Source organism: Rhipicephalus sanguineus, chromosome 7 (genome assembly GCF_013339695.2).
Source record: "Rhipicephalus sanguineus isolate Rsan-2018 chromosome 7, BIME_Rsan_1.4, whole genome shotgun sequence".
Lineage (NCBI taxonomy): Eukaryota > Metazoa > Arthropoda > Arachnida > Ixodida > Ixodidae > Rhipicephalus > Rhipicephalus sanguineus.
The window spans coordinates 158317133-158335430 of NC_051182.1; the positions used below are offsets into that span (position 1 = coordinate 158317133).

Here is an 18298-nt window from a genome sequence, read left to right on the forward strand (position 1 = left end):
CGCCGAGACCAGCCTCACCAGGAGCTGGACCGTGCAAAGGCCGTGAGAGTATTTTGCCCTTTTCCCCTAAGGTGACTGTTCAACTTCAAGTTTACTGTTACCAGAGTAGCGGGCACACAAATGAAGGAGATGTTTTACCGACTAGGTTCCATAGTTCAAAGACTGTAGGGCAGGGGTCTCGAACTCACTTTAGCTAGCGGGCTGCAGTTGCGATACTTGTGAAGGAGGTTTGAACAGGGGGGACTCCATTTGAAAGAAGGGCTTCCCATATCTCGTATGTGGGTCATTTCAGAAGGGGATTTGATGTCGGGTTTCGAGAAATGTATCAGTGCTGATCTCCTGAATGATTGAAGCATCCACGGTTGTGTTTTAACGCATGGGGACCGAGTGGGGTGCCTCACAAACATACTGCTTGAGACCAATCACATCTATGTAGGTCATTAACATACTTACTAAAAAAAACGATGTGGGACGGAGACAGTCGTATGTAGGTCGGGCCGCCAGCGAAAGGTCTGTGGGCGGCGTGTTTGAGGCCCCTGCCCTAAAGTGACCTGTAAGACCTCCAGGCATAAAAATGAATGAAATCATAAAAGTTGCGGCTGTCACGCGCAGCTGTCTGATAAATCTTTGCGTTTTGTTCAGATTCCAGTGATTTACTGTGCATAGCTGTTGAAACAAAGCAAAAAGAAGCATTTGCAGGTGCACGTGCATGCCCTCTTGTGTGCAGGAAAGCGTGCAGCTTGCTGCCGAGAAGGAGCAGGCAAACAGTGCGGCCAGCCAGGCCAAGGGCCTCATCGTGCAGGCACGCAAGCGCATCGCCGACTTCAACAGTACGTGTGCAACATTGAAACAAATTCTCTGGCTTTGTTCCTCCTGCCAGCGTTCTTTTAACTCCCTGCCCACAGATCTCACTGTTTATCAGTGCGCAAGGCACTTGAAGGTTGCATAATCACATTGTGGTTTTGGTATGTAAAGCACCAGGAGTTAACTTAGTTTTTAGTTTCTCTGCTGTTTATTGCGTAAGGTAATGACCCTGTTGAATCTGTCACTCTTGCTGTCAATTTTACTGCTGGCTTTGTGGAGAAAAGTTGCAGTGTCATCGTTCAGTCTACTTGTGATGACTCAGTTTCCTGTTCATGATGTAGCCAAGAATGAAGCCCTGACCAAGGAGAACCAGACCCTGAAGCAGAACCTCGAAGGTCTCAACCAGCGCATCGCCTCCATGGAGCAGTTGAAACGTGAGCCACCAGTTTCACTTGGTGCATAATTGTTGTACCGGAGCATTGTGTTCGCTAGTGCACCTTTTCAAGACACGTTTCTATGGAGCAACAGCACTGTTATTGCTTTTCTTTTTTCTGATGTAAGCAGCATGATCACAGCATGCAAAGATTACCCACTGCTATAAAAAAAGCCAGGTCTGCTTTTAATGCATAGCACAATCCACAGTGAAAGTGAAAGAGCGGCCTTTTAGAGCCCGTATAAACTCTCTTGGGGCAGCTAATACAAGTACACATGCACGGTATCAACTACGCCATAAATCATAATTTTGTGAAGTAGGAAAGCTCCCACAATGCCATTATTTGTCTTTCTGTGCATAAGCGAGGTACCCGCTACACATCTCTAAGGCATTATGTGTACTTTTTGATGCTGCATGTGGCTGATGACGAAGAATTATGGCTGAGCTTTGTAGTGGGTGGAAAGCTTTAAATAACACACTCGTTGAGCACATTGTGTGATCCCTGGTTAATGCGGTTCCTTGCCCGACATCACACCTGTATAGGGTCTTCTTTGCAAAGGAGTTCAAGCACCAGGATGGCTCTGTGGTAGAATACTCGACTGCCACGCAGGGGTTCTGGGTTCAAATCCCATCCGATCCTGGGTATTTTTTATCATTTCATTTTTCTTATTTTGCGTGATAGCGGTTGCGGACACCGGCGGGAGCGGTGGACAACTACGGCACTGTTGTTGTGATCTCATAATGGCTTTTGCTTTAAATGAAAAGAGTTGGGATAGTATAGATGCTTCAGCGTGTTTTTCTTGTCGACGTCTTTTCTTCTTTTTGTACCACATTTGCACTCGTCTTCCTTACGAATGTTGCTACGACTACGCCAACAATTCACAACTTGGATGCTACTGTCATGCATCAATTCCTGTAGGAATCATTGGCCCAGGAATGGTAAACGGAACAAAAGGATAAAAGGGTCTTAGAAGGCTTCCTTGTTGTGGCTTGTGCAGAGGAGAGTGCGTTGCGGGAGAGCAGCCTGCGGTCGCAGTTCGAGGGTCGGCTGCTGCGCCAGGAGAAGGAGATGCGCGACACCCGCGAGGCCCTCGACAGGGCTCAGCGACAGGTGGACGAACTCACCAGAAGGTGAGGCCAATCGAATTTTGGGGGTTTTATAATGTTCGTTTATAACAAATTTTTATACTTAGTGAAGCCACTTTCATGTCAGATGCAACTTCATTGTAATGGAGTTCAAGTGTAATTAGAAGCGCAGGATAGGGTTCCCAAGTTATTGCTTGCGAAAGCTCTTCTATGAAAGGGAGAACTGCTGTCCTCACGTTCGTAGCACAAAGCTACTAGGAAATTCATATGGATATCTCAGGAAGAAAAGCTCCTAGTTAACGAAAAATTCGTCCGATGTGGGACTTGAGCCCGGCACCAACACCTTGCAGAGGCAGTCGCCCTCCTTGAAGCTTGGTGCTCCAAATGAGTGGATGGCAATTTTCTCTCTCATAACTCCTCCACTCTCTTATGGGATTCTGCAGAACTGATGTGGCATAGAAAGCTGTGTTCTACTTTGTAATTTTTTGCTTGAATTTAATTCGTCCATTATTGTTGTAGTTGTACAGCTAGGACTTGAAAAAGGCAAGAAAACTTGTGTGGCATGTTCTACAAGTTTTTTTAAAGCTCTGACCACTGAGGATTTGAAATGCTTTCTCTAGTCATGATTGCCAAGCAGCAAACGATTTTGATGTTTTGTTTGCCCTTCAGCTATGCCACTCTGTTGATGGTTGAAATTAAAATTAACGGCAAAATCATTCTTCAAAGCTTTGGGACAGTGCTATGACTCATATTAGCATGCCATGCATGGCTCATGCCAAGCCATGGGTTTGGTTGCTGTATTTCTTGAAAAAAAAAATTATGCAGCTGAATCAACAGCAGCAGAAGCAAGCTAAACCTACCATGGTAACTGCACCTGTGGAGAGGACAGGGTGAGTTGACTGCATGTTTCATCTCTCATCAATTCCCTGCTTTTGTCTAATCTTCCATACAAGCTTCTGCAAATCTGTGAAATTTAAGTCAATTTCATGTATCTAGACTTGTACGATTTTACTAAGGTTGCGTCGCATGTGAAAAATTCTGCTAACGAGCAAGTTTTGTTTAGCTGTCTATGATTACGTTCTTAGAAGTCTCCTGACAAAAATACCACAGACTGCGAATGTTTATGTGTTTTGCTTTGCTTGTGTGGGTGTCTCAAGCCATGTGCAGGCAAACGGAAACCTGCACTACTGCAAGTGATAGAGTGCTAAATGCTCCATATTTATGCTTCATCATATCAGTGCACCACTGATACGTGTTTCACGGAAGCATAAAAAAAAATAGCACAAACCTGTGGTTCAAATTGGGAAAAAAATTCTGGTGGATTCCACACACTGTGGGATTTCATGCAAAGCACTCGGCAAGTAAATCATTTCAGAAGGACGGACTGCTGGGTGATTTGGTAATTCATCTTAGAGCGGTGGTACACAAAATAACGTTCGTGTTCTTTCTTTTTGTATTATGGTTCTTTTGCACAGCACCCTTTAAGAGTAAATCATTCGTAAATCATGCGTGCAGTGGCCATGGGAGTGGCGCACCCAGCGAGCCGGTCACGGCCAACGTGCGGCCGCTGACGCCACCGGCACAGAGTGCAGCCGTGCTGCAGCGCCCAGGACCCAGCGTGGCACGGCTTACCCCTACTGCTAGCATCCGGCCCATCACCAGGCTGCCCGCCTCGCCACCGTGGCACCGACCGCAGCCTTGAGTGCCGCAGCTGCTCCACCTCCAGAGGGTGAGTGGTTGGGGTGCAGACCTCGGTTTTAAAGACTAACTACGACAAAATATTAACAGCTGAGCTGTTTAAGCCGGCAGTAGAAACTTTGGTGTTCGTACAAAAGCACAGGTGGGTATATGCCACAGGAATTGGACAAGCCCCACTACCGAGTACAGCAGGTGCAATCGTTAAAACAAAAGCTCTGCTCGGCGAAATGGAACATGTCAAACGCGTGAAAGAGAGAGAGAGTAAGAAAGAGAAAATAGAGAGTAATGAAGGGAATAAAGAGATAGAAAGACAAAGAGAGAGAAGATAGAAAGAAACAGACACGATAAAGAGAGCAAGACTGAAAGAGAAAGAAAGAGAGAAATACACTCAAACCTCAATATAACGAACATTGATATGAACGAATTATCGTTTATAACGAAGTAAATGAAGAATAGTGTTGTCAGAGATACGTGTTACAAATAAACGTTTTTAACGAATTTTCGGATATAACGAAGTTATTTTCGTGGCAGATGTGACTTTGGTGTAATGAGTTTGAGTGTAGAAAGAATGAAATAGGAAACCACAGGTACAAAAAAACAGATACAAGAAGCAGAGAGAAAGAGAAGCAAGAAAATAAAGAGAACCAATGAAGGCCACCCAGCTGCGCTCTTCTTCAGGACCGGCACCACTAGTGCAAAGCTGCCATAATTTTTTTTTTACTGACCGCATAAAGAGCCCTGTTTCAAATGGTGTAACTATTAGTCCGTACTCTTAACTCTTCCGGTTTGCCCGGGAGACTCCCAAATTTTGAGCAATCCTTCTGATTGTATTGGGCATGGCCATATATCTCCCAAAATACTGTGCTAGCACCACCGTGAAAAGAAAATAACTACATCGGCTCTAAAACTTTCTGGTTGTGTGCGGATGTTTAAGTGACTCTCACTGCAGTACACTGGTGTCACGCGGAAAAGTGCATTAAGATTGCAAGGGGCAAACCAGTTATCAGGCACGGGAGACAGCAGATCACACATGCATGCCTACGCCGTATAGTTACGAATACCAGTATGATCACTGACATCTATAAACTTTACGGGCAATCATTGTTTACGATGCCGCTCAGCCTTTCGAGGTGTCACCAGGTTGCTGGTATGTTAGCAGTTGCACATTTGACTTTGAGGCCTCCTTCTTTATAAAATATGACATTGAAAGGTACTTGTAATGTATGTAATAAGGAAAATTATTTGAATTCAATTCAGTTATCCACCGCGATGGCTCATGGTTATGGGCCTCTACTGCTGAACCGAAAGTCGCGGGCTTGAATCCAGCTGCAGCAGTCGCATTTCGATGGAGGCGATATGCTAGGGGCCCGTGTACTCTGTGACGTCAGTGCACGTTAAAGAACATCAGATGGTCGGAATTTCCAGAGCCCCCTCACTATGATGTGCCTCATAATGATACCTTGGTTTTGGGACATAAAACCCCACAAATTATTATTATGGAATTCAGTAGTGCTTCCCGGTGCAGTGGAAGTGCAGAGTCCAGCAGTATCAACAGCGCCCACTCTGGTGACAGCAGCCGCGGTGCCCACTGCGGCAACCTCTACATCGGTGTCCACTGCGGTGTCCTCAGCGGTGTCTGCATCAGTCGCTGCCGCGGTGACTCCTCACCTGCCGTGCAGCAAGCCGAGGTGCAGCCAGCGACGGTGGTTGTGGCACCTGTTCAGGAAGCGAGCTCAGCAACACCCGATGTCTCGTTGCCCGGTATGCACCAAGGGTGTTAAATAATGCTGGTTTTTGCGATAAGCTTAAAGTGAAACACAACCGGGAAGTAGCTGAACAAACCATCTGTTACGCCTAATCAGATGGAAGTACAATGCGTAATCACCTTGTAGCTGGTTCCTAGGCATGGCATAGTTCCAAGTGTACACCTAAGGTGCAAATAAAGTGAACATAGCATAAAACAGGGCTAACACAAAGAAAGACACATAGACTGCATGGGCTGCTCTGTATGTGTGTCTGTTCTTTGCGTTAATGTGGATTTGCACTTAATAAAATGTATCACGAACTAGCCCAAATTTCTGCATTGAATAGTCTGCAAATAAAGCCACCTACAATTCATTCATCGGGTACCAACAGGTTCCCAACTGATGAAGCGTCAGTCTTTCAGATATATTGTACATTGTGTCATGCGCTATCGGTAGAGCATAGGATGCGTTATCCGAAGGTTGTAGGCTCGATCCCTACTGGCGGCAAAGTTGCTTTTTTGTCCACTTTAAAGGGGCCCTGCAACACTTTTTGAGCATGGTCAGAAAGCACTGCCAATCGGTAGTCGAGGCTCCCGAGAACACGCAAGCCAAACATTATAGCACGGCACGAGGCCTAGAATTTACAATTAATTCTCAAAGTCAGCTAAAAATCTCCCCCTCTTCTCTCTACAAATGATGCCATATACCCAAATTTCTGCGCCATATACCCACATCCACGGCGGTTGGCTGATTTGAGCATCGCGGGCTGCGCAGTTACCGTGGCTGCCGTGGGATGCCACCACCTGCTCGCACACGTGCTCACGATCACTCTGAAAGCCGCGCATTTGAAGAAAAACAAGGAAAGAAAGTGCTCAAGGTCATGACACGCGCTGACGAAGAGACCATCTTCTTGCCCCCTTGTCATCCCCCTCCCTGCATAGCTTTCAGTGCGCTCGCTGGCACGAAAGGAGAGAGAAAGCGCTTCAAGCGTGCAACAAATACCTGTAACTCCACTTGTACTTGACAGATTTTAAAGATTTTTGTGGCATGTGATTCGTGAAGTGTCATGCGCTAATAGTGAGACTATTCCATTATAACTCGGAAAAGTGTTGCAGGGCCCCTTTAATTCCTTTCCATTTGTGTCATAGTACAATACTGTTAAAGGATGCAAATAATGTCTGCTGGTTTCATTACTACGTTGTTTCTTTGTATAGAAGTTTGACTTTACTGCATTTGTAAATATTGTCGCGTGGTGGTGACGCGGAAGAAGGCTGCAGTCACACTGGTAATGACGAAACTCTTTATTGGGCTAACTTATGCCCAGAAAATGAAAACTCAAAGTACAAGCAATACACGCTGTGCACTGATAGCGGCACGCACAATCGTTGGTCGTTGGTAATCTGATCGGCAAGAGAACGCGTCATTCATTGTGCGTGAATTGTAGAAAATTCCAGCGTTGTCACTGGGGCTCGTGTTAGCTCCAGAATAAACTAGGTTACTCATGTCGCACATGCAATCTTATCAGAATGGTGTAAAAATAACCAAGAAATGTCGCAAACATTGTGATGCGGCCTGTGCCGAGCGGCGGTTACAGTTTTTGTGGGGGAAACCCAATCACATCAAAACAACAAAAAACTCACAGGGTGGGTCCCTTATGTGTCAGCCTCAGTCGACTCAAAGGCGAAAGCCATCTTATTCTTCTTTTTCTTTTTAGTTGATGTATTGAACCTCCCGTGCCCCCTTCCAAAAGCTTTGTGCAACTAACGGGTTTTTGCGATGCCTGCAGGATCAGAGGCACTGTAAGCTTTCTGCACTTCACCTTGTTTTACGCTGCCTACAGGATCGCCCCACCTTTGACCAAGCAAGCTGATGTTGTGATGACGTCACGATGTGACATCACAGTGACGTCACGATGTGACATCACAGTGACATCATGATGACGTCATCACGTAATGATTTTTTGCATCACTCGTGTTTGCGCCGCCAATGTGGGATGCCAACGCGTGACACCGGTCAATTTTCATGTTTGACAAGTAGGGGTGTGTGAATATCAAATTTTTCGAATACGAATCGAATACGAATACAGCTCAGACCACTTATAACGTAACCGCTTACAGTGCAGTACCGGCTATAATGCGGTTTTTTCTGACTCCCGTTTACCCTCCCATAGAACTCCATGTATACGCATACCGCTTATTGTGCAGTCCCCCGAGATGAAAGACCGGTTATAATGCGGCTGCCGGAACGTTCTCAGAGATGCGAGGGAGCGAGCGTGCTTCTCAGCGGAGATGCGCCGGCGGGGGAGGGAGGAGGGGCGTTACGAAGGAGGAGGGGACGCGGAACGAACGAACAAGGAGCGGGGGCAGAAAAAAAGGGACTGCGGTGGGAGGCACGGAGAAGCCTTTGCCCCCCTTTCTTCGGCCGCTTGACATGCGCGCTCCGCTACGTACGGGCGCCCGCGTCCGCATCAAGGGCGCGTTAGCGCTGTTTGTCTTCGTCGGGAAAATAGTTGCTTCGTCGTAGAGCGCAGATATCGCGCGTGCGACCTCGATTCCCCCGCAAGTAACAATGCTTTGAGACGCGATTGTGCTTTCGCCTTTGCCACCAACAGGCGGACTTACAAGCTTGAAATACTTTTTCAGGATGGTTGCTGCGGCTGTTCTCCCGACAGCGAACCGAAACTTCGTTTCACGCGTGATGCCCTCGGTTTAGCTCGCGAGTGCGATCTATTCTACGCCCGATCTCCGTGTCGTCTAGTGCAAGCTTCTCGCGACGGCATGCCAAGTTGCAACGCGCACGCTAGGCCTAACAAGCGCTAGCTGCCATGTCGGCGGCCGCGTACTACAGAAGTTGCGGTTTGCTGCCGAGTCAATGAAACATTTTGCAGTTGTTGCATTTAGAAGGGGTAACTTACATCTCTAACGAAAACGCGGGCGTGCGTGTGGAACACTGGTGTGGTGGTTTGTGGTCGCCACCGTTTTCGAAATCGCGCACGCGCAGTGCGATACCGCGGCGACTTATCGTGACGGCGCATTTTTTCCGCGTTCGTTACGTCGGCACCGCAGGTCCGCGGACGCTAACCGTTCAACATTTTCAAATGTAAGCAGATGCAAACTTACGTCCCAGTCGCATGCTTCGATAGTCGGAATCGCGCGCCTGCCTGTTGGTCATGTTTTGCACACGTGCAACCTTTCAAAAATGTTGTTTTGGTTATAGTGCGGTACCGCTTATAGTGCGGATATTCGCGACTCCGGCGACTTACGTTATAAGCGGTCTATGCTGTATCCACCTTCGAATATCGAATTGAATATCGAATATCAAAGAAAAAATGCCTCCACAGTAACAATATTTTATTTAACATGTAGCTATTTGAAAAAAAAAACATTAACAGCCTGACTGGCAACATAACATACACTGCTATCTCCAGAACACAATGTCCAGGCTAGCACAATACACACCACAACGCAAGCAAATATCACGGCACAATGAAAGTGATGACTAGATGTTATCATGAAGAAATATGAGTTGCTCCACATGATCAGGCAGCAGGCGCTCCCTTCTAACAGAGACAACCCCCCCTGCCACTGAAAACGCACGCTCGCTTGGAACAGAAGTGGCTGGTATAGGGAGGTACATGGGGCAAAGCTTTGCCAGACTGGGGTATCTGAAGGTGCCTACAGTCCGCCACCAGTCACGTGGGTCACTGTCTTTCTTCAGAAGTGGTCCCGCGTAGTGAACGAGTGGTAGTGCAGCACGTTACGACCGCATAATATTGAAAATGTACGGTTACATGATTGCCAACAGCGCTGCACGTCGGAGATGCACCAGCAGTAAATCATACGTATTGGGGCGCTCGTCGCAGGCAGATATCATGCCTCCGTGTACTTATGATGTTTATCGCCCCTCTCGGCAATGTTTTTAGCGATACGAACGCAGCAGAAATGGGGAAGACGAGTTATTTTATGCATGATAATCGAATCGCATATTCGAATCTTTCGAATATTCGAAGTTATCGGATATTCGAAACTTTTCGAATACACGATTTTCGAATCGAATACGAATATTCGAATGTAATATTCGACGAATATTCGAAACTTTCGAATATTCGACGAATATTCGAAACTTTCGAATATTCGCACACCCCTATTGACAAGGCATCTAAGGCTTTCGCCTTAATAAACGCGTGTGGCGATATGATGTGTCTGATCATATTTTTTCCCACCTTCCTTTTGCAGGAACAGACTCTGGTGTTGAACTCGTGGTGCCCACCAGTACGGTGTCGGTCACCGTCACGCCGTCGGCACAACCGGCGGAGCCCAGCACTGCGGCTGGTATGTGTGGCATCGTCTGCACATCGGTGTGGTCGTTGTTGCTTTTGTGGAGTAGAGTGCGCTCGCTAAGAATGTGTCTCCATTGCTTGTGATGCTGCTATGTCAGACTGCGTTACAGTAGCTGTATCAAACAACAAATTATGATGGCGAGGGATCGAGTGAGTCGTAGTAGCCAGCACTAAAATGTCACAACGTTCTGCCCCACATGACTACCCTTTGCGTCATCACGCAAACAAAAAAAGAAAGCGGTTTCGAGAAAATATTGCTGTAGTGAATTGTTTAAAGCAGGGGGTCTCAAACACACGGCCCACCGACCTTTCGCAAGCGGCCCGTGGCCCGCACATGATAGTCTTCGCCCATTTTTTTTTTTTACTTTGTGGCTAGCGGTTATTGCTAAATGGTACCTGCATTATTTTCTCACCTATCTTGATTACGAACGTTTTGTTCAGGTAAGCTACACAGATGTGACTAGTCTTAAGCATTTCTTTTTTCGGAGGCACCCCATACGATCACCTTGTGTGGAAACATAATTGCGGAGCGAAAACTCTGTCTACTTCAGTCCAGGTTTTAGTGATTGTGGAAATAGGCAGCGATATGTTTATCGAATCCTGACGTCAAATTCGTTTCATAAATGATCCACATGTGAGATATGGCAAAGGCCTTCTTCCAACATTTTGTTCAAACCACCCACCCCTTCCCTCCTCCTCCCCACGGCTTCCAACTTTTCACTGGCCCGGCCCTTTGTGGGACTTAATTTCGGGACTGCGGCCTGGTAGCTGATGTGAGTTTGAAACCCCTGGTTTAAAGTGTTCTGCTGCGTGCTAGCATTCTTCTTCTTTTAGATGCGAAGTATCTTATGGCGGAGTGCAATCCGGTGGTGGTGGTGGTGGTGTCCGGTGTGACCACACTTACTGCGCATGTGCATACCCCTCTCCACACACCTCCTCTCCACTCCCCCTCACCATTCCTCCTGTCCTCTTCCCCTTTCCCCTCTCAACTTCCCCTCTCCCCTCCCCCTTTCCAGTCTTCCTCTGAAACGCGGGCTAGACATGCCGAAATTCTCTCCTGCGCAACGCCGCGATGAGCACCAGCACATGCGCGGCCCCTCCCCCTCTCTCTCCTCTCCTACACTGCCCCCCTCTTGCACGCCTGTCGACCGGGTTCCCCGCTCGCCCTGTGAGAATTAACGGCCAGGCTAGAGGGAAGACAAGACGCGCGTAGCGTTCCTCTTCGCGTTCCACGACGCGAGGTCGGTAGCATGCCCAATGAACGCCAACGGAACGCGATCATGCAAGTGCTCCGGCTTCGCATCGCCTCATGGTCCTCTTTAGCGGGAAATGGTGTAAGTTTTTTTTTCTGTTTTTTTTAGATCCGCCACCTTCATTTACTACTAAGAAACAAACACAGTAGGCCCTCGATAATTCAAATTTTTAGTTGATTCAAACAACTTTAAAATTTTTTGCCTGCTATGTTTTTCACATCTTTTAAAACCGCTTAATTCAAACATGTGCATTACAATGGTTCAGTAGAAACTGAGAGATTCAGTATGACCAGGTTTGTTGTATCTGAGTTCATTTGTATCCCATGACTTGAGTCTTGCATGATGAAATGTTGTGTTGTTCCTCTGCAGCACCAGACGAGGGCCCATCGTCGGCCTCTGGAGCAGCCGGAGCACACAAGCGGCCGCGGGATGTGGACCAGGAGCCATCCAGGTAAAATGTCTTATGTCGCTTGTTTGGTTGAAAACTTGAAACCCTCAAGGCAATGGCATGCATGTGAGTGCAGGATGTGTTTGGCAATAGAAAGGATTTTTGGCAGGGGAAGGAGATGTGCCTATTCATTAAAAAAAACAGTTTGGTGTACGCTCCCAAGGTATGGGTATGTATGAAGTGATTGTAATTGGTCTATGAACACGTCTGTAACATTACTGTGTTGGAATTTGACTCCTGCATATTGAGGAAATACATGTATCAGCAAGCTGCTATTTTGAGCCGATTGGATGGTACATGCCGGAAGCGATCCAGTGAAAAACATTCGCAGCAAAATATTGTGTGTGGAATTTGCATAGCTAATCTTATCTTTGGTAAGGTTCAGTTTCTGTGGCATATTAACTAGAGCTGTGCGAATAGCAAAATTTTGGGTGCGAAGCGAATTCGAATAATAAAGATTGAGTGCGAATCGAATCGAATAATTTGGAATAATTTTCGAATATTTCTCAAACATTTTTCGAATAATTCGAAGTGAAATTACAGAAAATGTTGCAAAGAATCCCTAAGTATGTTCTTGTGAGATAGCAACATAAAAGTGTTTCTTTTCGCTAGGTTGAAGTGCTGGTGGGGTCATATTTCATAGTTGTCTTTCTTATCAAGAATGAGACAATGTAGAGGCCGAATGGTATTTATGTACATGATTTGGTGCAACCAAAGTGTTGCCGACAACACTTTACACGTGATAGGCAGAGATGCCATTTCCTCAGCCTCTCCTCCTCCTTCAACTTTTGTGGAAGGCCAACTGATGTGGCAGACAAGGGTGTGCTCTCTTCAAGTCCGGAGTTCCAAATCTGCCTCGTAGACGTCGATATATAAGAACATCTGAAATTTTGGATGCTAAAAAGCTTCGGCGTCCAATTTTTCGCACTTCCTGCCCAAATTTCAGGTCCAAAACAGCATTAATTGAGCCCCCAACTCTGCCACATCTTTCATCTCCATATTGGAACCAGCGTTTTCTTGAGTTAATACATTTGCGACCGTAGCGGAGTTTGAAAGGCAGCTTTGCCACAATACGGGGGTGTGAGGAGGTGAAGCATATTAAAAATCTAGGGACCACTTCCAATCGGACGTTGACTGTCTCTTGCCCAAGTTCGACCGTAACGGAGCTTGAAAGGCAGCTTTGCCGCAATACGGGGGTATGATGAGGTGAAGCATATTGAAAATCTAGGGACCACTTCCAACTGGACTTTGTCTCTTGCCTAAGTTCGACCGTAACGGAGCTTGAAAGGCAGCTTTGCCGCAATACGAGAGTGTTATGAGGTGAAGCATATTGAAAATCTAGGGACCACTTCCAATCGGACGTTGACTCTCTCTTGCCTAAGTTCAACCGTAAGGGACCTTGAAAGGCAGCTTTACCGCAATACGGGGGTGTGAGGAGGTGAAGCATATTGAAAATCTAGGGACCACTTCCAATCAGACGTTGACTCTCTCTTGCCCAAGTTCGACTGTAACGGAGCTTGAAAGGCAGCTTTGCCGCAATACGGGAGTGTGATCAGGTGAAGCATATTGAAAATCTAGGGACCACTTTTAACCGGACTTTGTCTCTTGGCTAAGTTCGACCGAAACGGAGCTTGAAAGGCAGCTTTGCCGCAATACGAGAGTGTAATGAGGTGAGGCATATTGAAAATCTGAAGGGGTCACTTTCAACCGGACGTTGACTGCATTTGTCTTTGGGAAGTTCAAATAGTAAAATTTCAGTGCGAATCGAATCGAATAGCAAGGACTATTAGAAAAATATTCGAAATTTCGAATATTCGCACACCCCTAATATTAACCAATTTAGCCAAAGTGGAGTTTTGTTGCAGGTGGAGTCTTAATAACTGTCATCTGCAGGTATATTTGCCTTTGTGGCACTATGCACATTCTTGTTGTCATCCCCGCTTTGTGGTAAGTGTTGCAGTAGTTGAACAGGGGCGATGTTCGTGCAGCTCGGACACACAAAGTAGCCTGGGGTCAACCGCACCACGATCCGAGTCCCCGCTCTCCAAGAAGCTCAAACCCTCCATGAGCACGGCCGAGGTCATCTGCACCCAGGAGGCATCACCATTGGTCGAACCAATCGAGGAAGGTGGGTCTCTTCCCAGCTCGCCCGCTGTCGTCTTAAAGACTCCGTATTTCTTGGCTAATTAATTGTGTACAAATCTTGAATAAGCTTGAAGGGTAAAGCAGGTACAGCTATACCGTATTTACTCGAATCTAGGCCGGCCCCGATTCTAAGCCGACCCCCGAAATTCGCAAGGCCAGAAAAGAAACAAACCTGTTCATTGTACTCTAATCTAAGCCGACCCCCCTTACTTTCGCACATTGTTTTTTTCGAAAAAAACATCAGCTTAGATTCGAGTAAATACGGTAATTTGTTAGCAAGATGTTGAAGCTCAAGCAAAAAGAGAGATGAGCTGTGACTTCGCACGTAGCGTTGATGTTCTGTTCTATGGTAATTTTACATCATAGACTAATTAACATATTAGTGAACCATTGAACTTTGGGAAAATAGAGTTGTGTGAGTAACTCATTATTTGTTCCTAAAGCTCCACTAGTGTTTTTATCTGGCAGGTATTGCTGTGTCATTGCTTGCGGTGTACTAATAGATGCTAATACTGTTCATCATTCAGAAATTATACTAAAAGTATTCAGCATACAATTAGGCTTGCTTTTGGCACAATTTGTTGCATATTCACTTTGGTCGTGGAAAGTGATGCAAGGGAACTTCTAATAAGAAACATGAACTTAACGAATTGTTGGAGATATAAATAAGCTCTGCATAACAAAGGACGACGCCTGAAGTATTTCACATTTTTTTCTGTGTTTGTGTGTTTTGGGTTCTCGTCTTTTCAAATTGAAAGACTTTTTTTTTTTCTTTCAGGTGTGTCGAGTTCTCTCGCCGGAACGAGTGCGGAAGAGCCGCAGCAGTCTAGCACGGTGGACGATGTCATTGTCGTCGAGAGCGATGACGAGGTGATTGAAGAGGAGCCGCCAAAGGTCAGAACACCCTCTTGCTCCTTGCGTTGTGTACCGTATTTACTCGATTGTAACGTGAGAGGTGAATTTTCATTGCGTCCAAGAAGAAAAAATAAAACAAAGATGAAAATTGTGTGCATCATGCACTTTTTAGACAACTTGAATTTCAGTAATTTTGGTATTAGATTGTAATGCGAGAGTCGACTTCAGGTAGCAGGAATCTGGAAAAAGATTCGTGTTATATTCGAGTAAATGCGGTAATTCTCCTTAATCTAGATTAGTAGAAGGTTTCACTAAAAGAAATAAGTCAATGTTAAGGGGAGATGCGGGTCGAAGACACTTTTTTTTTTAAATATTCATCCTAGAGCAATGAAACTTAGGGTGTTTGTAGAGATTTTTACGCTGATTTCAAATATATAATTAGTTTTCTTGGAAGTTGCATACTTTTAGTTCTGCAACATGACAAAGTGAAAAACTTAAGCCTTTTGCCCCCCTCTTTTCAGACCTAAACTTCAATAATTTTTTACAATTGATAGTTCATAATGTTTCAAATAAAGTGTGGAATGCAAATAACTAATTAGGAAGTCCATAAAAGATATGTACTAGACGTGAAAAATTTTAACGTGGGAAGTTCATATTTCTCCTACCCTATTAAAAATTTACATAACTTTTTTTTATTATATAATAAGAATATTGTAACTTAAACAAGATAATTGCATTTCTCGTACTTTGGAAAAAATTTGGGAAAAATTTCATGCAAATCTGAGCACCAGAAGTACCCGAAAAAGGAGGGGCACATTGACAAAAATGGTAAAATTTGTGTTTTGAGAAAAACGAGTTTTAAAGTCAAAATTGCATGTTTATTTATCAAAGATGTCATTGAATGCGACGAAATTTGTACACAAGAAAGAACAATCTTCCTTGTAGTGGCCACTGCCATTAAAATCCGCCAGCACCATAGGTTTGGCCCTCATGGCTCTTTCGAGCTGACTCCTCGACAAGAGATTTTTTCTTCAGCGCACGCCGACGCCGCGTGCGCCGTGTGAAATTTCACAGGCCGGTGACCGCGCTTCCTACGGCTTTCTTCATCCATAATGGATAAGCACTCGAGAAAAGCGTTGTTCAGCTGCGCTGCTCGACGAGACACGGATCCTGCAAGTAGGCTTCACAGCACACACAGGAGCGCTGCGGCCAATGGCTGCTCTCGATCCATACGACGTGATTTAAAGCCAGTCACGGCGCTCGAGAAAGGCAGCAAAAGCGTGCTTCTTTTTATTATTTCTTGCGCTGCAGCAGCGCGGGAAATCGTCGTTATTTGAAGAGTGAGGCTCGGCACTTTGCCTCATGCTGTCGACAATGGCGAGCGGCGGCACATTATCAGCGGCAAGGTGCTCGAAGATGACACACTTTCGGCCTTTTGACAGCCACCTTGGGCTCTTTAGACGCAATTTTAAAGCATTTCCAGTTGAGTCTCAACATAGATTTCTTTTTTTTCAGAACAGTAGAGGTACTAATCTTAACGAAACAGGTGAAAACAAAAAATCGATAATTTTTTAGAAAACTCGCGTTTTTCGACCTGCATCTCCCCTTAAAGCCGCATGCTGGCTGTTTACAGTCATGCAGTCCTAAAGTGCGCATATTGATGTATTAATGCCGGTCTGACAAGAATTTAATGTTGCCTAAGCGCCTGTACATATCATTGATGCGTCTTCATCTTTTTCAAGGCTTTGATGTTTCTGTAAGGGAAGTAATGTATTTGCATTAAGAATAATGGAAACCAAATAGGATTACCAAGATTACAAGGTTTCAACACTTATCTTATATGATTCTTGTTATTATTTTCTCATTTCAATGGAGAATAATAGAAAATAAAAAGCTTTACCCTATTTGCATGACCCTAGAGCTGTAAGGCTCAGTTGGTTTTCAGGTCAGGTGTGATTTAACATTATCCTGGGTGGTAGCAGCATCATCAATTCTGTTTTAGCAGACATTGCTTAGCTTTGTTTTTACTTGAAATGTTGAGCCGCAATTTGCCAGTAAGTCTCCATCCAGACTGCATGGCTCACTAATGTAGCAGAGCACACTCACCACAAACCATTTTGTTTGGAGCTTTTCCATTCCAAACAGTTCAGTAATAATAATAATAGGAACATGGGGCTGGGAAAGTAAATATGTTTCTAGTAGACTGATGCATGCTGTGACTATCTTATGGCGCAGACTGAACAGTTGGAGGGGGCTGAGTCTGGCATGGAAGACGATTACGAGGACGAAGAGATGAATGTGACGTGTGGTGCGGTGAGTCGTCTGCTTTGTTTTGCAGTGGTTACATTTGTTAAAAGAATGCAAGTTTCGACATGTTGGCGTTTCGCTTAGCTTTTTTATGTACAAATTACAGAAGGACAAGTAAAGAGATAAAAAAAAGGGCAAGGGCAAGTTAAAAGACGTAGCGTTTTGTCTACATATTGTTACATGTCCTTATGCAATTTGTGCAATTTGAAGCAAATTATGCAGGGATAACTACAGAACCTTAAAAATGTGCAAGGACAATAAAATCCATAGTGCTTTGTCTGCGTATTTTTACGTGTCGTTGTCTAATTTGCACACTTTAAAGTAAATTACGCAGGGACAAGTAAAGAGACATAGAAAAAAGTGCAAAGACGAGTAAAAATCTATAATGCTGTGTCTATGTATTTTTACATGTCCTTGTATAATTTGCACACTTTAAAAAATTACACAGGGCAAGTAAAAAGACAGAAAAATGTACAAGGACAAGTAAAAATCTATAATGCTGTGTGTATGTATTTTTACGTCCTGGTATAATTTGCACACTTTAAAGAAAATTACATAGGGACAAGTAAAGAGGCAGAAAAAAGTACAAGGACAAGTAAAAATCCATAATGCTGTGTGTATGTATTTTTACATGTCCTTGTATAATTTGTGCACTTCAAAGAAAATTGCACAGGGACAAGTAAAGAGACAGAAAAAATTGCAAGGACAAGTAAAGAAGATGTAGCACTTCACATCTCAGTCTCCATATCTTGTGTAATTTGCACACTTTGAAGCAAAGTATGCAGGCACATGTAAAGAGACATAGAGAAAAAGTGTAAGGGCAAGTAAAAATCCACAGCGCTTTGTCTACGTAATTTTACCTGACCTTGTATATTTTTCACACTTTAAAAGTTAAAACATTTGTTTCGTGTTCTCATTCATGCACTGAACGGCAGCGATTTCTTCAAAGCTAGTCTGCTTTGAGTATGAAATTATTTTTGACAGTGGCCAACTGTATAAGAGTAAAACAGTATGCATGCACCTGTTCGTTTGTTTTTTGTTTATTGGCAACAGTGTTGATATGTTGCGGATGCCAAGAACGAGACTAAAGATCTCATCACGCCATTAATATGCCTGACACATAGGCAGAAGTGAAGTATTTTGCAGTAAACTTCTTTTGTTGCTCTGAAGTACCCTTTGCAGAAA

The 18298-nt window shown here is 44.7% G+C and overlaps 2 protein-coding genes across 2 annotated transcripts in view; both read left to right on the forward strand.

Annotated features, from left to right (window-relative positions):
• LOC119399202 (nucleoprotein TPR-like) overlaps positions 1-3520 on the forward strand; it is a 6202-nt gene extending 2682 nt beyond the window's left edge. Inside the window, exons 2-5 of the mRNA XM_037666016.2 lie at positions 728-830; positions 1146-1238; positions 2236-2368; positions 3481-3520. Of these exons, the coding sequence (XP_037521944.2) occupies positions 728-830; positions 1146-1238; positions 2236-2368; positions 3481-3520 (369 nt within the window). The remainder of the gene's footprint in view (positions 1-727; positions 831-1145; positions 1239-2235; positions 2369-3480) is intronic.
• Positions 3521-3896: 376 nt separating this feature from the next.
• Positions 3897-18298, forward strand: part of LOC119400365 (nucleoprotein TPR) — a 32465-nt gene continuing 18063 nt past the window's right edge. Inside the window, exons 1-7 of the mRNA XM_037667379.2 lie at positions 3897-4052; positions 5547-5782; positions 10002-10097; positions 11728-11809; positions 13795-13934; positions 14730-14845; positions 17042-17119. Coding sequence (XP_037523307.1) covers positions 13871-13934; positions 14730-14845; positions 17042-17119 — 258 coding nt within the window. The 5' untranslated portion in view covers positions 3897-4052; positions 5547-5782; positions 10002-10097; positions 11728-11809; positions 13795-13870. The remainder of the gene's footprint in view (positions 4053-5546; positions 5783-10001; positions 10098-11727; positions 11810-13794; positions 13935-14729; positions 14846-17041; positions 17120-18298) is intronic.